Source organism: Culex quinquefasciatus, chromosome 3, assembly GCF_015732765.1.
Source record: "Culex quinquefasciatus strain JHB chromosome 3, VPISU_Cqui_1.0_pri_paternal, whole genome shotgun sequence".
Classification (NCBI taxonomy): domain Eukaryota; kingdom Metazoa; phylum Arthropoda; class Insecta; order Diptera; family Culicidae; genus Culex; species Culex quinquefasciatus.
In genome coordinates this window covers 108,958,734-108,980,745 of record NC_051863.1, presented here as the reverse complement: position 1 = coordinate 108,980,745, position 22,012 = coordinate 108,958,734, and the positions used below count along the sequence as shown (strand labels likewise).

General features: G+C 40.6%; 1 protein-coding gene across 2 annotated transcripts; it reads right to left on the bottom strand.

Moving 5' to 3' along the window:
* Nucleotides 1–1,203: 1,203 nt before the first annotated feature.
* Nucleotides 1,204–21,325, bottom strand: LOC6033452 (coiled-coil domain-containing protein 6). Of its 2 annotated transcripts, none has more exons than XM_038263163.1 (6): nt 20,997–21,325; nt 5,890–6,072; nt 5,731–5,821; nt 4,905–5,338; nt 4,271–4,831; nt 1,204–4,211 (listed from the first exon to the last, which is right to left on the bottom strand). In XM_038263163.1, exons 2-6 carry the CDS (start codon nt 6,006–6,008, stop codon nt 4,061–4,063), a joined length of 1,356 nt encoding a protein of 451 aa, XP_038119091.1. In that variant the 5' UTR covers nt 6,009–6,072; nt 20,997–21,325; the 3' UTR covers nt 1,204–4,060. The 2 variants fall into 2 exon arrangements, with proteins under 2 accessions (XP_038119091.1, XP_038119092.1); XM_038263164.1 differs by having other exon boundaries at nt 1,204–4,208; nt 20,997–21,324.
* Between the last annotated feature and the right edge of the window lie 687 nt (nt 21,326–22,012).

Sequence of the window (22,012 nt, the reverse complement as noted above, 5' to 3'; positions counted from 1 at the left end):
CAATCAAGCCTTCGGACACTTAGTTTCGAGTAGGAATCTCGCAATCGAGAACGCCAAGGCAATGCTGTAGAGCGATTAATTTGGATTAAATCGATGAAATCTAACGAAACAAATCAACGAAAAAGATAAAAACTGGTGTTTTTTTTTTTGAAAAGGTCCAATAAACCAAATTTTTAGTTTTTGCTTTTTGGGTGTTTTTTTTTGAATACCCCTGACTATGCCCTGACTCAGGACGGCTTTAAAAAAACCCAAAAAGCAAGAACTGAAAATTTGGTTTATTGGACCTTTTCAAAAAAGGCTCCAAACCGCAATGGATCACCGTTGTTCCACTCACTCTTCCATAATTATTCAGCCAGTCCGAGGGTATTGGATTCGAAAGACAGAACACACACAACTGGATTTTGTGTTTAGAGTTTTTTTTATCAATTTTTGTCGGATAAACGGTAACGGCTGTGATATACCAAATAACATTCCATCCCATAACGTTTATTACGATTATTTATTAATCAATGATCCTGTATTGTAAAAATAATAATAATAATAATTATAATATATAGCATAAGCTGATAGTTTTGTCTTCTTGTGCAGAAGGGAAAATATGTTCGCCTCACATAAAAGTGTCGCACGTGTGTTTGTATTGTATGTGTGCATCGCACAAACTCTCCTCGGAGAGGGAGGGCGGCGGGCCGGAAAATAATTTCGCTAGAACACACACTGGAATACTTTTTTTCAACTTGTTTTTTTACTTTTTGTTTTTTCATCACATACTAAGCGAAATTTGGTTTTCTTCTTTTTTTTGCAAAACTAATGCTTATGGCGCCAAAAATCACATCGAAACGGTTTCAATGTCTTGAAAAAATCAACTCACACACTTTGTCTCTCGCTCTCTCTCGATGGCTAGTTGATGCAAACATTTAATAACTGTGACAAAGAAAATAATAAAATGATCATCTCATTCTGCGAACGACGACGGTTACATTTGATGCACTTTTTGCTACAGTCAAAATAGTCTTGTTTACTTATAGTGAGGGGGCTAATCGACCATCTTCTGTTTCCTCTTCTTCTTATCACCTAGTTTATAGAGCCGGTTGCGTGTTTTGTGTGTGATTTTTTGTTTCAGTGTGGCGTGACTTGTTTTAAACAGTTAATAGTGAACGCGCGTGTGTTTGTGTTTTTTTTGTGTGAAAGGAGGCAAGAAAGAGATTTTTTTGCAAATAGTCCACACTTGTTCCGTTACTCTATCTATTCGACTACTACAGCTGTGTAGGTATGTCCTAATGCTCCTCTTGCTTCCGTTATGCTTTGAAATCCACGTGACTTGTTTATATGACTGCGGGTTTTGTGGGTTTATTCGTTATCTTTTTCATTTCTCTTTCTTTATTTATTTCTTTTCTTAGTTAGGTGCGCTCGTCTGTTGCTTTTTTTTATCTGTAATAGTTTTGTTTTATTTCTATCTTTTGTCATTTGTATGAATATTGCGTAAGCGAATGCGAGTGTTTTTTGTATGTTTTCTTTTTCTTTTCATAAAAAAAATCATTTACATTCGTGCGGTTTTTCCGTTTCTGAATGTGTGGCTTTATCTGTAAGTCTATGTGAAAGAAATTAGGGTGGCCACCCAAAAACCTTTTGCGAAATGTTGACCTTTCCCTGTATTTATTATCAACAAATCACGAGAACTGTTGTACGCAAAGTATTTATGTAGACAATCAAAAATCAAATTCCCAAAAATATAAAAAAAATATATATGTTAAAGTAGGACCTTTATTGCTGGCAGGAATGGTTCATTAGAGGTAGTTACCACCTGAAACCCAAGACTGAGATAATCTATATCAGCGCAAACCAAGTCTGACATAGATTTCACATTCCTATAATTTCACTGCCGGCCATCGGATATTGAATTAATTACAAATTGATCATATCTACGGAACATGATTTCAAGAAAATTGACAAATTAATGCTCACTTAAAAGATTTTTTTTCTCTAGAGGAAAGTCATGTATTTCCCATGTTGTTCAAATATAATTTAGCTCATCATACCATTATAAAATTTAGCATTTTTTACAATCTACAGAAATCTTTTTTTTGGAACAACTGCACATAATTGGTTAGGTATTTGAAGAAACTTTCAAACATGTTGAAATTTCGATGATCTTGCAACACTTACCGGAGATATTAAACAAAACACTTCCGGAACTACTTTTGTGCTTATTATTAGAGAATATTTCTTATTTTTTTTCGCTAAGTTATAGAGTTGCATTATATTTCTCCCATAAGGAATTAATTGCAAAAATGAGATAAAACTGATCGAATGGAGGTAGGAGTACTTGGGAGTACTTCTATGAAACAATAAAATAAAACGGAATAATTTGCAAGTCAGAAAGTTGTCATCTAAAGTTTGTATATTTTTTGTTCGTAAAGTTTGAATTCCTGGTTACCCTTTTATTAATAAATCTACACTGAAAGAACTGTAAATTTACGTACACGAAAAAGATAATGTAAACTTGTATGTTGTAAACTGCAGTTTCACGTAATCATGTTTTACATATGATCTGTTGCAAATTTACATAAAATAATGTATGATGACGGGCAAAAGTGTTACACCATTTATGATGTAACATTCGGATTTTTTTTATGAGAGATATTTTACACTCGAATAAAGTAAATTTAAAAGGCGTTAAGTTTGAAGGTGCAAATTTGCCTTTTTGCTGATGTTTTGCAATTAGTTATGTAGAAAAATTTAATCACATGGTAATTTGCACACTGTTTGAGGCAAATGAAAAAAAGGTAAACACCTGCCACAAAATCGACATAGAATACAATATATTACATAAATAACATGTAAATTTCCAATTTTTGTGTGTTCCCCTTCTACAATGGTACTTTGGATTTAGTTCTGTAATGAATACACAAGAAAAAACTCATTTTTGCATTAATGATTAAAAAAAATCATTATTTTATAGAAGTTATGTAATTTTACAGGTATAAAATGTAGCACATCATTACAGGAGCGTGTGCTACAAACCAAATTCCCGCAGGCTTGAAAAAACCGCCCTAACTCTTCATAAAACTTTGCAGAAAAACCATTCGACCTTGTTTAAATATTGTTTGAAAAATTCAAAGTGCACTTGTCTCTAGGGACCTCAAAGTTTATGCTTCCCCTTGAGTTGAGCCTGCCCAATATTTTTTGTTATTTTTTGAAGGTCATCGATTTTGAATAAATCGATCCAAAAGTAAATATGAGTAAACCATTTTGTAACTTCTTAAATTTATGAGCTTTATTTTTTTTTTCGTGAACTGCTTCAAATTCCCGTCTTTTTCCCGGATGTCTTTTCGCGACTTGGGTGGCCACCCCGGGTGATAAGTACTGGTTCTGATACGATCGTTTCGATACCATTAGTCAATAGCAGCTGAACATTTTTCCTCCTCCTCCTCGGCGATAGCGACCCTGTTATCTTCTCCCTCTTCTCACGAACCCCCAGATCCTTCCGTGTTACAACAACTAGCAACATTTTAAAATTCCTCTATCATTAGGTAAACGATTCCGATGACGCGTTTATTCTTCTTCTTCGTGTTTTTGTTTTCTTCTTGTTTATAGTACGATAATCGACGACTAAAGAGAGGTGTTTAGAGCGAAAACGAACGCAAAATTCAAAACGCGCCCCGCGTGTCTTACTTTTCGCGATAACATTTACAGAATTTTGTAACAGATCGTCTCTTACTCAAAAAAAGGCGTTTTTTTTCTCACGCGAACCGCACACTCACTGAATTTTGTTTTACAAAATATCGGTACAATGACTAATTCGTAAATAAAAAAATTATATATGTATAAGACGTAGTAAATCAGTAACAATAAAGCGGCGTTTCATTTGCTCCTTGTATTTTTGAATTTTATGTTGTTTTCCACACACATTTTTTTTCAGTTTGTTTGCATTGCGCAAAGATTAATCCGTTCCGATCGATTTCAATAGGTGCGAGTGTGTGTGTGTGTGTGTGTGTGGATGGGTATCATATATAATAGATATAGTATTGTATTTATAAAGACGATCGCGTCCTACTCTCACTTAATCCTTACACATTGAGGTATCCATTGGACTGGCCGGCTGCACAAAGGACGTATTTCCGCTGAACGACACATTACTGCTATTGTTTTGTGTTGAGGACGACGAGATGCTGCTGTTGAGCGACGAACAGGCGCCAATTCCACCACCGCTGCTAGAATAAAGCAAACATTAAATCTCTGACCCAAACTTCGCACAGCATCTCCAACTCACGTCGCGCCACTGTTGCCGGCCGAAAGCAACGGGAAGTTACTGCTACCGCTGCCGCCGCTACCACCCGGCGGAACACCGGCACCGCTGCTGTGATGATGGTGCAGCACGTTCGGCGCCGACGTGTTCAACCCCAGCGGAATCGCCGGCTTGATGAACCGCTCGCTGGTTCGACGGTTGACGAGCTGGCCGCACGCGTGGCACCGGCCCAACCCACCCGGACTCAACGGCCTGTTGACGCCCCCGCTGCCAAACACCCCCGACGACACGTTCTCGTTGAACAACCGCTCCTCCTCAAACTCCAGCGACGACTCCGACTCGGACAGGTGCCGCGACAGGGCCTCGCGCCGTTCCACCTCCTGGGCGAGCTTCCGCTGCAGGCGCTTGTTCTCGTCGCGGATGCACTTTTCCTCTTGAGCAAAATGCTGGGTTTTCTCCTGGCTCTCCTTTTCGGCCGCGGCCAGGTTACCGCGCAGCTGGTCCACCTCCGAACGGAGGTTCTGGATGTGGGCCGTCAGCTGGGAGGCGGTGTCGTTGCCGTTCTCGATCCGGTGGTTGATTTCTCTGCAAAAGGAAAGGATTTGAATTAAATTTGTATTTTCAAATGCCAACAAAACCCAATGTTCGTTGTACTCACTTCGGACTAGTCGGATCGGACACGGGCTGGTCCAGCTTAATCTGCAGCGAGCGCTTTTCCGCCTCCAGCTTGTCCATGCGCTTCCACAGCTTGTTGACCAGCGCTTCCTGTTCCTGCTCGAGCGTATTCTCCAGCTCCACCATCTCGCGCCGCAACTGCTCGAGGTTGTTCTGCTTGGCCGAAGTTTCCGCCTCGAGCTTCTCAATCTTGCGCATCAGCTTGTTCACCAGACATTCCTGCTCCTGCTCGAGGGTGAGCTCGAGTTTGCACTTTTCCTGCCGCAGCTGGTCCAGCTTGCGGGACAAATCGTTCGTCAGACATTCTTCCTCGCGCTCGTAGTGATGGGCAAGCGTTTCCTTTTCCTTCTTCAGCGCTTGGATCTTCTTGAGCAGCGTGTTTGAGATGTACTCTTCCTCTTGTTCGGCTTTCGCTTGCTAAAAACAGAAGACAAAGAAGAAAAGTTGAGTTTGAGATTACGATTATGCATTACGAATTTGTTGCACTTGTTGAGCTCTGGCGCTGGCAAACAAACAAAAGCCGGCAAACGACTCAAATAGCTCAACGTTCGCTCGTTGATAAAACGGAATAAAAGAACGAAAAACCGAAAAATAACAACGAAATTAGCTGCCGCGCTAATGGGACGAGAAGGAGAAGGCAAAGGAAAAGATAGCCGAGCCCGAAATAGCAGCGCACAAAAATCGAATAATGCCCATCCCAAAAAGAAACGAACCAACTAGCTTAACACTGCTGCTGGCTTAGGCCACCACAGACAACGGGACACAGGAATTAGCCAGTTAATCTACAAAATAAAATAAAAATGACTCACGATGATAACTGAAGCCTGACGCAGCGCACGGTTCTCCTCCTGGATGACTTTAACGCGGATCTTGTAGGTTTCCAGCTCGACTTTCAACACCCTGTCGGTCGAAAAAAAAAAGAATTAATATACGAAAAATTTGGGATTCCTTCTCGCGTCGGAACTCACTTGTTCTGCTGGGTGAGGCTTTCGATGCGCTTCTGGAGTTGCTCCCGGGAGACCGGACTCGGCGGCAGCATCACTCCGCCGTCCAGTGAACTTTCCGATTCGCACGGGCTGTCCATCATGGCCCCTCGGAGTGGTTTTCGTAAGTGCGGTTGAAGGTGGTGTTGTTATTGTCGTCGTCGATGCCTATGGGAATAAACAAAAACACAAACACAGAGAGAATGAGATGATAAGTAAGTGGCACGTTTCGTTGGGTTAAATCAGCTGGAACAACAACAACGAATAGCTTGCTAACTTGTGCCGAGAAACTGATTTTTCTTGTTGGGTTAACTTTTTATTGACATTGTTGTTTCCTTAAGAAATGTCTGGGCTAAAACTTTTAAATTAAAGTTTAAAAAAAACGTTACTTAATCCACCGATGGTAATTGGTGCCTTCCTCACAATTATGTACATATTTGTTTCTGTAGTAAGAATGTCAAACCTACAAATTTTATCTAAATTTTACTTCTTACAACATATCTACATGGAGTATGTGGTCTAGCATCCCAAAAATCATTGGACGTAATATTAGAACAACACCTACGGGACTGTTTCATGAAAATTGTTCACTTTCAATAGTTATATTACTTTAAAGTTTTGTAAGCCTTCAGGCAGTAAAAAAATATATCTGTTCATTTTTTCCCGGGAGTTTCAAATCAACAAAATCCCGGGAGCCAGATCTCCGGATAGATCCGGACAACTTTTTCATCAAAATATTTGAGATCCGGCCTCTGAAATGTGTACAAGTGACACTTAGGTGCACATAACTTTTGGGGTTATCAGATCTTCAATCTTTTGGGCTTGTTGGAAAGGTCTTTCAAATATCTTTCTAAAAATGTATGATCAGACGGGTTTTCTTACAAAAAACAACCCTTTTTACAATCTTTCAAACTTTAGCCAGAATCGTTTTTTTAGCATAACTTTTGAAGTACTTATCAAAACTTCATAATATTAACTAGGGTTTTGTGGGACCCCAAGACGGATCGAATGGGACCAGAACGGACCAAATCGGTTCAGCCAGTCCGGAGATAATCGAGTGCATATTTTTCGGTGCACGGACTTACAGACATACACACGCACAGACATTTGCTCAGAATTTGATTCTGAGTCGATAGGTATCGTATACGAGCAATTCCATGTCAAATAGGGAATCTGTTGTACCCGACCTTCTCCGATTTCAATGAAACTTTGTAGACATGTTATCCTAGGCATATATAAGCCATTTTTGTGTATATGGAGCCAGTTACACTCGATAATGACATTTCAGAAGGGCGTATGTGTTTTCAATATTTTTGTATTTCGTAATTTAAATATTGCTGTATCTCGAAGCTGTTGCATCGTATCAAAAAGTGGTCAAAGACAAACTTGTAGGAAATTTGACGGGCTTTCCGAAAAAAATACACTGAAAGAAAAAAACACTCCACTTTTATGAGATTTTTTGATTTTTAAGTTTAAAAGTCAATTTTAAAGGTGAGGCCACGATTTTTTTTCGTTCAAAATTTTTGTGAAAATAGCCTAAGATGTTACAAAAAGACTCACAAAAAATGCAGGATGGAGCGACTCACCTAAAAAAATAAAAAAAATCATTTACTGAAACTGTTTTTTTTTTTTTGAAAAGTGCTTTAAACGTCAAAATTTTCAAAAACCAAACTCGAGAGTCGATTCTCCAGACAATTTTACATAAAAGTCTCCATATTGATAATTGTCCTAAGTCCAATCCTTGTGAAGTTACAGCGGTTTTAAAAATAAAAATTTTGAAAAAATAGGTTTTTTGATGGTTTTTGGCTGTTTTTATATGACGGACTTGATTTTTCAGTTTTGAAAATATTTTTACCGAAAAGCTCGTCCAATTTCCCATAAGTTTGTCTTTGACAAAATTTCAATTGGATGTATGGGCTTACAGATATAAACTAATTACATTGCTCATAATTCAAACATAACATTTTTTCAGTGTAGTAAAGTAACCTGGATAATAAATTCGCTTATATCTGTAAGCCCATACATCCAATTGAAATGTGGTCAAAGACAAACTTATGGGAAATTGAACGAGCTTTTCGGTAAAAATATTTTCAAAACTGAAAAATCAAGTCCGTCATATAGAATTTGCCAAAAACCATCAAAAAACCTATTTTTTCAACAATTTTATTTTTAAAGCTGCTGTAAATTCACAAGGATAGGACTTAGGACAATGGTCAATATGGAGACTTTTATGTAAAATTGTCTGGAGAATCGACTCCCGAGTTTGGTTTTTGAAAATTTTGACGTTTAGAGCACTTTTCAAAAAAACAGTTTCAGTAAATGTTTTTTGTATTTTTTTATGTGAGTTGCTCCATCCTGCATTTTTCGTGAGTCTTTTTGTAACATCTTAGGCTATTTTCACAAAAATTTTGAACGAAAAAAAATCGTGGGCTCACCAGGCCTGCAAAATGTTTCCAACCCAGCGTACACATGAAGCAAACCAAAATGTCAGTTCACTGCTAGCATGTGACTGTAAGCCTACTGTGTCCATTCAACCACTGCCGCCTGACTCGTGCCGGTCGGCTGCTGTAGAATGAGAGACGTGAAAAAATGAGCTACACTCACTCAATTCGTGTCGTATGACTGACTCGTAAAATCCTCTCTAAACACTATTTTGACTATTTTTAAACAATTGAATGGTTCTAGACTGTGCAAAACACTTAAAACAACCATAACTTATATTCAAAATTACATTTCCACGCATAAATACCAACTTTTTGTGTAAAAACTTGTTTCTTTATGTGTGTGCGTGCAACGTCGAATGAGCGTTAGTCGACTTATGCCTCGCATTGCAGCTGCTCAGTGAGCTAGGGCACTCACGACTGAGTCGGGTTTGTTTATGTCACGGTTTTGCGGTTCAGTGAATGGATCTGAAAAAATCGTGTATGCGTCGCCGATTTTCGAGTCAGGACCCCTGACATTTTCAGCTCTGGGGCTCACCTTCAAAATTGACTTTTAAACTTAAAAATCAAAAAATCTCATAAAAGTGGAGTGTTTTTTTCTTTCAGTGTATTTTTTTCGGAAAGCCCGTCAAATTTTCTACAAGTTTGTCTTTGACCACTTTTTGATACGATGCAACGGCTTCGAGATACAGCCACCGACACCGACGTAACACTCAAGTAAAAAAGATGACCCTTCTTTGCATCACCCCTCCGGTAAGTCCGGTGAGCTGTCACACGGTTTTTCGAAAAATGTATTAGCAAGGCAACACTGATTCTATTTTGTTTGTAAACACAAATCAGCTGATTCATTCATAAACTACGTTTTGTTTGCAAACAATGGGTCGAGCAGTGTTGCGAAATATATTTTTATCGGCAAGGGGTGATTCCAAGGAAGTAATTGGGGTGAGTCGTGCTGGGACACATTTCAGCAGATTTTTTACCTGGAGTGTTACGTCGGTGTCGGTGATACAGCAATATTTAAATTACGAAATACAAAAATATTGAAAACACGTACGCCCTTCTAAAATGGCTTTATCGAGTGTTACTGGCTCCATATACACAAATATGGCTTATATATGCCTAGGATAACATGTCTACAAAGTTTCATTGAAATCGGAGAGGGTCGAGAAAAAAGTACCTAAAAAATTCCTGTTTTGGGCTGGAATTGCTCATACGTGAAGGTAGGTCTACGAGGTCGAATTAAGAAGTTCATTTTTCGAGTGATTTTATAGCCTTTCCTCAGTAAGGTGAGGAAGGCAAAAACTAAACGGAAATAGTCTCGACAGAGCAGCATCCGATTGCTTGCCTTGAGAATAAAACTGTTATTTTTACTCGTGAACACACTATGCCAATCGTCGCAACGCTTTCCAAAAACCGTCCAACTCTAAGCGAAACTTCTTCGGGGATACCGTGGAGATTTTCCATTATCCGCTTAAAAAAGTGGGTCATCAACATTTCCCAATTATAAATTCCTTGGCATTTTGAGCTTAGACAATCATAACTTCACATAGCGAAATCCAGTCTGCCATCCGCTAAAATCAAGGTTTCCTAGCGAAGTAAAGCAAAGATTCTAAAAAAACCATGCTTAATCCACCTTAAGGTGCGTGACGCCTTACTCACATTAATATACTCATGATAGATTTTCATCCTATTGCATTCTTTTGATTACAAATCTAACGATGGGTAAGGATAAGGACATAATTTTCATCAAAATATCTGAGATTCGGAATCAACAAAGTGTATAATTAACACTATAGTGCTCATCACTTTTGATAGGGTTGTCAGATCTTCAATGTTTTAGACTCGTTAGAAGGGTTTTTTTTTTTCAAAATGTGTAACATGACCACCCTTTTTACAATCTTCCGGACTTAAGTCATAGGTAATCGTTTTTTTTAGCAAATATTTTTCAAAGTTTATGTCGCCCCTCTTCAAAATTAGTCTGAAAAATCAGAAAAAAGAATATTTTTTCAAAACTTGGAAAAAATAGAAGTCAAATCAACTGAAAACATCTAAAATGCATTTTTCTCCATGGATAATCATATTTACAAGCTTAAATGAATGAAGATCTGACAACCCTAGTAAAAGTTTAAAGCACTGATATTTATACTTTTTTTAATCCGGATCTATGATATTTTGATGAAAACGTTGTCCGGATCTATCATGCAACCCATATGGGATATCATTGGATAGGTAACACCAGGGATCTGACTCGCATGCAGTTTCCTGAAGTCAATAATTATTTAATTATTAAATCAATAAATCTAATTCCCAAATTATTTTCAATTCAATTCGGTTTTATTGGTGAATAATTAAGATACAATGAGCTATTTTGAAGTGCATAACAGAGTTTTGGAGTTCCTTACAGCTGTGTGTTGCATCATAATCCATTTAGGAACAATTATTTCTTTAACTAAGGCACTAGCAAGAGTAAGAAAAAACTATTAAAAAAACTTACAGAAATTGCAAAGGAAAGGGGATAGAGGAAGAGAAAGCATATCTAGATCACAGGTAATTTATCCTTTGTAGATGTGTTTGATCATCAGTTCCCCACGGGCCAGGAATTGTTCTGCCTTGTTCCGGCAGCTCCGAAACCGCGTCATCATCTCCCCGCGAGCAAAGAACTCCGGCAGGGTGAAGAGATCTTCCCGGTGACTTCTTGCTGGGCCGTACTGCCGCTACCGGCAGCGACCACGCTGGCGAACGAACGCCCCCAACCAGGAGGGAACGCTGAGTTTTCCGCTGGAACCGTACGCTGTCCAGCTGCAGGAACGGCTGCGCTCGTACTTCGCTGAGGAGGGTGGGACGCTTTCTTCTTCCTCTTTTCCTGCTCCTCGAGGTAGGCCTTGCGCGCGACGCATCCGCGGTAATTGCCGGTATGGTTGCCGTCACAGTTCGCGCATTTTAGGCGCGGCTTGGTTTGTTCTGCCTTGTCCCCCAAGTCCGCCTTTCGTGGCAGTGCGCACGCCTCCGAGAGGTGTGACTCACCGCACTTCACGCAGCGGGGCTGGAGGTTGCAGTTCCGCGAGCCGTGACCGAATTTCTGGCAACGGTGGCATTGCGCTACGTCCGTCGGGTTCTTAGTGTAAAACCGCCAGTTTACCCAAAAACCGTCCAACGTTTTAGTCCGCCGCAGGTCTTGGATCTTGACGGTGCCGCGGTCGAAGTACAACAGGTACAGTGTGTACCTGTTACCGTTGTCTTGCGCGAGAGCACTTTAATCTCCCGCGGTTTTATTCCGGCGTCCGAAAGGTGACCCTTCAGGTCGGAGATCGGACGGTCTTGATAACCCTGCAAGACGACCTTAACAGGGGGCTTCTCGGGGTTGAATGTGTAGAAGTTGAAGTTGCTACGCTTCAATTCTTCAAACACCAGGTCGAAATTCTTTTTGGTCAGTGTGATCACTTGCACTGCCGACTTACCGGTTTTCAGACAATATCCGAGACCTTCCAGCAACTCGTCAACATCGTCCGCTAACGTGTCCAAAACAAAAATTGGAGGTGGTCTACGTTCCGCTGGACAGTTGTTCATTTTTGACGTCGGCACTTTTTTCCGTGCACGACCATCATCGTCGTCGTCGTCGTCGGTAGTGCTGCTACCGTCAGAGTTGTTATTTTCTTCGTCGTCGCTCAGCATCTGGAACTCATTCCTGATGGGGATGTTGGCTGATGTTGATGTGCCACTGGTCGTGGCACCGGAAGTACCGGAACGGGTTCGCACTGGTGATCTTGGGACATATCCGGGATGTAGTAACTTTTTGTCGATGCCTTCTGCGTTCACGCTCCCCTGCGCGATGGCGGTCGACACGGCGTTGGTTTGTTTACCTTTTTGCACACGGCCGGTAGACGAACTTCGCGGGTTTTTCGAGGCCGCACTCGAACTGCCACGGCCACGGCCGGCCTTTGGCATGCTGGAGAAGCTAACTCGCGGGTAACCACAATCAATTACGGCGAAAAAACTCGAAAAAACGATGGAGCACTGAGCACTTCACTGCTGCTTGCTCTCGTGCGTACACGGAGGGAGTTGATTCCCAAATTATGTATTTTGTTGTTAGTTTCCATTTTCTTTGTGCATGTATGCGAGATAATCACAAGTATTAAATTTTTTCACATTTAACATTTATTAGATCAATAAAACAAAGTTCTATTAGATCATTCAAGCAATACAACACAACACACTGGACTAATTCGCAATTCGCAATTTTCAGTGTAAGAACGGGCCTTGACCGATCTTATGCACCAGGTTCCCGAGGAACACGCACTGCCCTTACACCTACATCTCACCCTTGCTCTGAGTCAGTACGAGCAACACGCTAGAACACGCTTTGAGTGTTCGTGCCAGGCATGCACACCTTCTTTTCCGGTTACGCATTTTAACTCGGCCGGGGGTGGTACATTACGTAGGGTTTGATGTAAGTATAAGCGCCTAACCATTTATAGTGTGCCTATCAACTTTCATAAAGCAAAAACTGTTATATTTTTAGTTTGAATTCAAAAACTAATTGTTATTTACTGTGTATTGTTTTCTCCTGAAATCTTCTTTATTGTTGTGTCGTGTTTATCTGTTGCTATTTCTTTTGTCGCGGTGTTTTGTTACAATATTTTGGTCCTAAGCATGTTATAAAAGTTTTTCAAAAGTACAATAGTAATATTTGCGTTAATCCTTTAATCATTTCATAAATTGAGTCAGGGCTCGAACCTCACTTGCTTAAGAAAAAGGTGAAGTTTCAAAACAATGGACAGTCAAAGAAATATACTATGTAAAGAATCAATAGTAAAAGAAAGATAGTAATTTATGAAGAAGATAAAGAAATTAACAATAGTTAATAAATAGAGGTAACAAACATGCTTAGATTGTATTGAGGGCAATTTACAGGGAAGATGAGAAATTATTGAAATAGATAAATAAAGAAAAGACACATGATAAACAAAATTGACATCGCTGCCAAATTAAGGGAAAGCAGACAGTTTGTTGCAGCAGCATCAATTAGTAAAATAGAGTGGAAAAGCGTTGAGAAATAAGAGAATCAAATAAGTAAAATCGAAATCAAATGGAGGATAGTAAACAAAAGCCGTTTAAGAAAATCAGTGAAACAAAATAAACAGATGATAGATGGTAGCTGGAAATGGAAAGGAGAGAGGAAACCCCGTTCTGCAACGTTCAGGTACATCCACAGCAGTTGACTCAACATACTGCGAATCTAAACAATACCGTCTACAATCACAAATTACTTCCCTTTCCCACATTGACGCGCCCCTTTCTTCTAGCCGTCTCGACTCTGACCCACGCTGGTCAAAGATTTACGATCCGTTTCCACAGGCCACCAGCTAGGTCATCATGAAAACCAAGCCAACGTGGAGGTAAGAAAATAGGACACTTGCAAGGAACCAGAGCTATACTGTCCTGATCAAGAAAGATCTAACAGGACTACGGACGTAGTCAGAGACGCTCCTTCCAGGATGTTCCTCGCCTGAGCGTCAACTGAAGAGATATCATCAGAATCATTCGCACTTGGCCTGCAATATTGTTTAAATTTGGAGAAAAAGGAAAATTAGTATCGGAGGTCACGGTGGCTCTTACGGCTTTTTGAAAACTCATCCGAGAAATAGTAAAAGAATGATAGACATTTATTAAGTAGATAAAGAAATAAACAAAAGTTAATAAATAGAGGAAACAAACAAGCTTAGATTGCATTAAGGGTAGTTTATAGGGCAGATGAAAAATTATTTAAAAAGATATATAAAGAAAAGGCACATGACAAACAAAATTGACATCGCTGCCAAATTAAGGGAAAACAGACAGTTTTTTACAGCAGCATCAATGGAACACCCGATTCGAGTGGTAGAAATGACAGTTCTCCCATAAGGAATACATTGTAGAAAAAAGCAAAAACTGCTCGAATGGAAATGCTCCATTAGTAAAATAGAGTGGAAAAGCGTTGAGAAATAAGAGAATCAAAAAAGTAAAATCGAAAACAAATGGACGATAATAAACAGAGGGTGTGTTAGAGAATCAGTAAAACAAAATAAACAGATGATAGATGGTAGATATAATTGGAAAGAAGAGAAACCCCGTTGTGCGATGTTTCAGGTACATCCACAGCAGTTGACTCAACATACTGCGAATCAAAACAATACCGTCTAAAATCACAAATTACTTCCCTGTCCCACATTATCGCGCCCCTTTCTTTTAGTCGTCTCGATTGTAACCCGCGGCGTTCGAAGGTTTACGATCCGTTTCCACAGGCCACCAGCAAGGTAACACTTTGTCATCATGACGAAACCAAGCCAACGTGGAGGTAAAAAAATAGGACACTTGCAAGGAACCTGTGAGGTACTAGATTACCATAATGAGATAGACCCTTTGTAATGTCTGTCGCTATAATGATTGGGGCTGAACATAGGGCTGAACACACTGCGCACAACGCTTGGTCTAGCTGTCAGCACAGTAAACAACCGAGCAGCGGCAAGTCCATTTCCGCAGTCGCAGCGTGCGGATGCAACTCCCGTGTTGGGGATTCTCTCTGGTGGCTGGCCAAATCCCACATTGGCGATCCTGCCAGGAGTATCTCCGGGACCCCGGCGATAAGGTACGGAACCTGCTTCAACCTACGGAGAATCCCCAACACGCGGAATAGTGAGTGTAATTCGGTTTTTATTATTTTTGCATCGGTGAGGAAACGGAGAGTTTTCTGTCGTCGTCTTGGTGGTGGTAAGTTTCTGGGTGTTGTGTTCTGGTGGTGTTGGTGTTCTGCATCGACGAAAAGTTTGGAGCGGACTGGGAAAAGACGAGGGAGGCAGGTCCACAATGGATATTTCTTATCGAATATTCCAAAAAGGCACAGCTAACCCTGGATGGCTCACGATATTTTTTTTAATAAAATATCTGGTTAACCCTTGACGATCCAGCAGGTTGAAATCGATCATTTTTTGAAGATCTTGTTTGAATTTGCGAAGCACGAGATTAAAATTTTGTTTTTATTTTCTAAACATGGGCTGGCAAGAAAGGGGGATCTGGGTAAGGTCATGTGCTGAATAAAAATGGTGAAATGACAGAGTAATTTAAAGGTAAATGTGTTTTTCCGTGAAGGGACCCCCGCAGGGGGTTAGCAAGTACTGTCAGTGCCATTCGTTGAGTACAACAGTGTTGTCGCTCACCACGGTGGCGTCGGCGCGTACTCGTCACTCGAGTGTGCACACGTGCTATCAGAGGAGAGAGGTTGGTTAGTCTAAATCACGATACCGAGCAAGCGTGCGGCAGGTTCGCCTATGTCCGACTACAAAACGCTTTGCTGCCACCGGTTTGCGAGACCTTTGCACTCACGCACGGTCGACTAGCACTCCTACCATTCTCCTTCGATCACATGTGAAGGTCCGAAGGATTGTAGCGTGGAATGTTCGTTTACGAATCGATCTGGGACGGCCATTAGGAAATGTCTGTTTACGAATCAGACAGGCAGCGGATCAGAATGGCTGCTAGAAATGTTCGTTTGCGAGTCGAACTAGGACGGCCTCTAGGAAATGTCTGTTTACGAATCAGACGGAAATGTTCGTTAACGTATCGAACTGGGACGGCCACTAGGATATGTATGTTTACGAATCAGACGGAAATGTTCGTTAACGAATCGAACTGGGACAGCCACTATGAAATGTCTGTTTACGAATCAGACGGAAATGTTCGTTAACGTATCGAACTGGGACGGCCACTAGGAAATGTCTGTTTACGAATCAGACTGGCAGCGGATCAGAATGGCTGCATGGAAATGTTCGTTTGCGAGTCGAACTAGGACGGCCACTAGGAAATGTCTGTTTACGAATCAGACGGAAATGTTCGTTAACGAATCGAACTGGGACAGCCACTAGGATATGTATGTTTACGAATCAGACGGAAATGTTCGTTAACGAATCGAACTGGGACGGCCACTATGAAATGTCTGTTTACGAATCAGACGGAAATGTTCGTTAACGTATCGAACTGGGACGGCCACTAGGAAATGTCTGTTTACGAATCAGACTGGCAGCGGATCAGAATGGCTGCATGGAAATGTTCGTTTGCGAGTCGAACTAGGACGGCCACTAGGAAATGTCTGTTTACGAATCAGACGGAAATGTTCGTTAACGAATCGAACTGGGACGGCCACTAGAAAATGTCTGTTTACGAATCAGACGGGCAGCGGATCAGAATGGCTACATGGAAATGTTCGTTTGCGAGTCGAACTAGGACGGCCACTAGGAAATGTCTGTTTACGAATCAGACGGAAATGTTCGTTAACGAATCGAACTGGGACGGCCACTGGGAAATGTATGTTTACGAATCAGACGGAAATGTTCGTTAACGAATCGAACTGGGACGGCCACTAGAAAATGTCTGTTTACGAATCAGACGGGCAGCGGATCAGAATGGCTACATGGAAATGTTCGTTTGCGAATCGAACTGGGACGGCCACTAGAAAATGTCTGTTTACGAATCAGACGGGCAGCGGATCAGGATGGCTGCATGGAAATGTTCGTTTGCGAGTCGAACTAGGACGGCCACTAGGAAATGTCTGTTTACGAATCAGACGGAAATGTTCGTTAACGAATCGAACTGGGACGGCCACTAGGAAATGTATGTTTACGAATCAGACAAAAATGTTCGTTAACGAATCGAACTGGGACGGCCACTAGAAAATGTCTGTTTACGAATCAGACGGGCAGCGGATCAGAATGGCTACATGGAAATGTTCGTTTGCGAATCGAACTGGGACGGCCACTAGAAAATGTCTGTTTACGAATCAGACGGGCAGCGGATCAGGATGGCTGCATGGAAATGTTCGTTTGCGAGTCGAACTAGGACGGCCACTAGGAAATGTCTGTTTACGAATCAGACGGAAATGTTCGTTAACGAATCGAACTGGGACGGCCACTAGGAAATGTCTGTTTACAAATCAGACGGAAATGTTCGTTAACGAATTGAACTGGAACGGACACTAAGAAATGCCTGTTTACGAATCAGACGGAAATGTTTGATGACGAATCGAACTGGGACGGTCACTAGAATATGTCTGTTTAAGAATCGAACTGATTGTGGAATGGAGAGGTTGCAAGGAAGTGTTCGTTTACGAATCAAACTGGGAAGGCCACTTGTAAATGTTCGTTTATGAGACAAACTGGGAAGACAGCTAAGAAATGTGTGTTTACGAATCAGGCTGGTTGCGGGCCGGAACTGCCGCTATGAGAATGTTTGAACCGAACTGTTAAATGCCAAGTTACGTTACGAGTTTGACTGATTGTGTAGTTAAAGTTTATGTTGGCAAATTCAATGCTCGTTTACAAATCGATCGGGAAGGTCACTTGAAAATGTCTGTTTGCGAATAGGACCGGAAAATTGCGTTGTGTCCAATTTGTAGAAAAGAATACGAAATTTCAGGGTTTTTTAAAAGCCTTGGGTGGAAAATTACTGTATTAACTAGTTGCAGGACAACATGAATGAGGTGAATACGACGTGAACTCCCGCAAGTAGGTACCGACATAAAAGCCGTTACGTGATAGCTGTCGGAACTGTGTCAGCATGGTTCTTACTAACCACGAAAAAAATATTGCGTGCTCGGCGGTGGGTTGAATACGTCAGGTTGGACAAAGGTTCTGGTGATATGTCCGCAAAAAACACAGCACAGGCTGTGCAAAGTCTTCGAGTTTGTCACCAGCGTTGCTACAGTTAGCTGTTTTGGTTTGAGTCCGAATAAAAGAATTGAGAAGTGATGAATGGCTTGAGAGAACGGTGTCCTAGTGCCAAGGTGACTTATTATACCTCGTAGGGTGCATTTGGTATAAGTTCTCGAGCCTTCCGGAATTCGCACTGTAACACATTTGTATGGTCATTTGTAAGATAGGTTTTTTTTTTAAACAAAATCACAGGATAAAAGAAAGTATTATCGTGGGCGTCAATAGTTAGAGTCCAGGCGCGCTGATATTACCGCAGAAAAATGGCCGCATGACAGCCGCAGAACAAATTTTCGGCTGTTGTCAAAAGTTGCCTTGAGTTTTCAGCTCGCTTTTTGGAAAATATTGAAAACAAATCAACTTGTCAGCCAAATCAGCGCGGAATTTCAGTTCAAAAATTCAAAGGATATGGATATCAGCAAATCAGAAATACCACTCGTTTAAATTCACCTGGTCAACGGTATAATTATTGAAAAGAATTATAAAACTGTAAAATATTGTATGCAAAAAAGATTTTAAAGAGTTTCATCTTATGTTTCTTTAAAATTAATTGAAGAAACTGCTTCATCAAAAATCCATTGTTTTCATATAGCATGTTTCTATAAAAGAACTTGAAAAGAAAATGATTTTCTTACGTTTTCTTGGATTGTTGAAATGTAATCGAATTTTATGAAAAACTGTCCACTAGCAAATTATCTATAAATTTAAAATATTCCCTGAATAAAACTTTTAATAACAAAAATTGCCATAAAAAATGTTAATTTACCCCACTGATGTATGTAATTTCGTAGTTCAACAACTCTGGATGAAAAACTCATGAACAAATTGGTAATTTTCTACTATCTAATTAATAACCGATGGATAATTTCTACTATAGTTTTATAGATAAAAAGAAAAGATAGAAAGATGATAGATAGGTGTGTCATGGATTTTAAAAGAATGCTAAATTCTTATGTTAAATTCTTTCGATAGGGTTCTTAAAGTTTGTTTACGGGTTGAGCTGTACTTGATTCTCGAGAATGCTAGTTTAAACTTGACGTTGGTTCCTTCTACTTTTTTTCATCTAATACATTAGTAAATCTCCTAAGTGGTAGTTTTAAGAGAGGAAGGAGGATGTGAGGTACTAGATTACCATAATGAGATAGACCCTTTGTAATGTCTGTCGCTATAATGATTGGGGCTGAACATAGGGCTGAACACACTGCGCACAACGCTTGGTCTAGCTGTCAGCACAGTAAACAACCGAGCAGCGGCAAGTCCATTTCCGCAGTCGCAGCGTGCGGATGCAACTCCCGTGTTGGGGATTCTCTCTGGTGGCTGGCCAAATCCCACAGAACCAGAGCTATACTGTCCTGATCAAGAATGATCTAACAGGACTACGGACGTAGTCGGTGACGCTCTTTCCAGGATGTTCCTCGCCTGAGCGTCAACTGAAGAGGTATCATCAGCAGCATTCACCCTTGGCCTGCCATTCGGCCCTTTCTAAATATTTTTGAAAAAATCAACGTGCACGTGTTTCTGGGGACCCCAAACTTAATGCTTCCTCTCGAGTTGAGCCAGTTTTGTCAATTTTTGAAGGTCTATGCTGCCGTTCTACGCATAATCGTCCCATTTTCAAAAAAGTGCTACTGAGAAAAACGCGATTGAAATTTTTCGATCGATTTCTGTGTTTCTACGCATAATTGTCCCGTGGATTCCTATTCACCCTATGTGTCCCTAATCGCCCCAGTTAGCAGTTTACCACCCTTATTTGTAATTATCTTGCTATACAACTGCTAAACAAGACGTAATGCTTAGTAAAACTGATGATTCCGTGTAAGAAATACTTGGTGGGACAATTATGCGTAGAAGTTCAACGATGGGACAAACATACTTGGTGTTGTTTTTAATGAGTTTGCGAACAAAGTACCAGATTTTATGTGTTTTTCTTAAAGTACACATAAAACTAAACTTAAAAATATCATAAAGTCAACATCGTCCAAAATTTACATGGGACAATTATGCGTAGAACGGCAGTATGTAATCAAAAGACCTACCCAACGAGCTTAAAAGATTGAAGATCTGACAACCATATCAAAAGTTGTAAGCACTTAAGTATTATTTATAAACTTTGTATTTGTATTTGTAATTATGCGTAGAACGGCAGTGTATAAGTCGTTTTTTTGGTTTAATTTTTTTCATATTTAGAATCTTTTAGAAATTTCATATAAGTTTGATGTATTAAAGTTGTAAATTTCATTGAAAAATAATGTAAAAAGAATCTTATTAACCCTGTGATTATTACGTATTTCGATCACAAAAGTGAGTACCCGTTCCACCCCTCATTCGTTCAAATGTCATTGGTCTTTTACAGAGCCATGACCAAAAATATTACGAATAATACACAAAAGATATTACATTAAAACCCCACTAGCTTGAATAACAATAGTTTTGTTCGTTAGTTAATCTTTGTTTACAGAAATAAATCATTAAAAAATTTAAAAAATATAAATACATATAACTTGAAAAGGATCAAAAACAGTTGATAAATATTTGGACAAATTGCACCAAACATAATAAATTGAAAAAATGACAATCACATTGTTAGTTTTCGATGGTGGCCTGCTTAGTCTATTTTTTAGACAGCGTTAATTTATCCAGAAACGCACCAAACTTTTCCCAAAGGTTTACGATTCCTCACCGGGGGGGAGGTCATGGACAAGAAGAGCAAAGAGCGCAACCCACCGAGGAGTAAAAAGGTGGTGGGTTGGCCTCTGCGCCTCTGCTGTCCGTTCCCGAATTTGGCTTGTTGCTGCCAAGCTGGTGGACACCAGGCGGGGGAGGGTAACGATGGGGAAAGAGCAGACACGAAGAGCCGAGCCTCATCGAAGGGGGCCGCGCTGCCTGGGTGAAGAAACGGTGGCAGAGTACTTACTTTTCTTCTTCACACCGTCGTCGTCGTCGCCTGCTTCTTCCTTTCGCGACCTCTGCTGCTGCAGCTGCCTGCTCGATTTCTTGTGGAGGAAGGTCCTGCTTCTTCTCTCTTTTCGGACTAGCGGCAAGTTTCCGGCACTTTCCCGGACCACTTCCGGGCCAAATCACACACCAATCACTTCCACCTGGTGCGGGGTCCAACTTGCAGCCACACTTGCCACGCGCCGAGCGGAATTTATGGCGATTTTCACCGATTTTTTTCGCAGGGCACTTTGAAACACCTTTTTTCACCACCAATCCAAACACGACGAAGACGATGAAAACTGTGACGACGATCGGGCAGGCGGCAGGGCGGCCAGTTTGTGGGAGTCTCAGTTTGACAGACGAAATCGCAACGACTTTTTTATTTTCTGTCTGCAAAAATTCGTTGAGATGTGTTGCTCAAGTTTTATTATAATTTTAGGGCCTTTATCAAGAATTTTAAGTTATATCTTTATCAAGAGTATCAAGAATCTGATGTTCATTGAACTGAAAATAGAATAAATATAGCTTTCCAACAAAACGAAAGACTGGCAACACTTGCTCGGTAGACGGCTGCTCGAACTGGTCGAAAAAAGATGGCAGCCTGATTCCCGGATTGTTTTGTCAACCCGACATGAGCCGCACGTCGATGCAACCCAAGCTCAGGCACTATGGACGGTCTCCATACAAACAGGTGGCAAAAATCCAAATCTTTTTTTGTGATAAATGCGAGGATAAATCCGTAGCTAAAGACAATTCACGTCATGTAAGAGGGGGATAGACCGGATAGACCATTGTTTACAATCGCAGATTTGCCCTTTCAAACTAAAAAGTGTCAAACGAAAAAGTGACCAAGCACCGGGGGTTGAGTGTATTACTATTGAAATGCATAATTTTCGAACAGGGGGTTGTTAACGGCAGCCATCTTGAGGGTTGAGATCGATGTCACGTGCAAAACTGCGCACAGTAAAAATAGTAATATTTCTTTATTTATAT

Bases quoted from the DNA above. Each gene is read 5' to 3' on its own strand.
- LOC6033452 (XM_038263163.1), bottom strand. From the start codon at position 6,008: ATGATGGACAGCCCGTGCGAATCGGAAAGTTCACTGGACGGCGGAGTG. The intron at 5,822-5,889 runs GTGAGTTCCGAC...TTCGACCGACAG, and splicing joins AGCCTCACCCAGCAGAACAA to GGTGTTGAAAGTCGAGCTGG. The intron at 4,212-4,270 runs GTGAGTTGGAGA...GCTTTATTCTAG, and splicing joins GCCGGCAACAGTGGCGCGAC to CAGCGGTGGTGGAATTGGCG.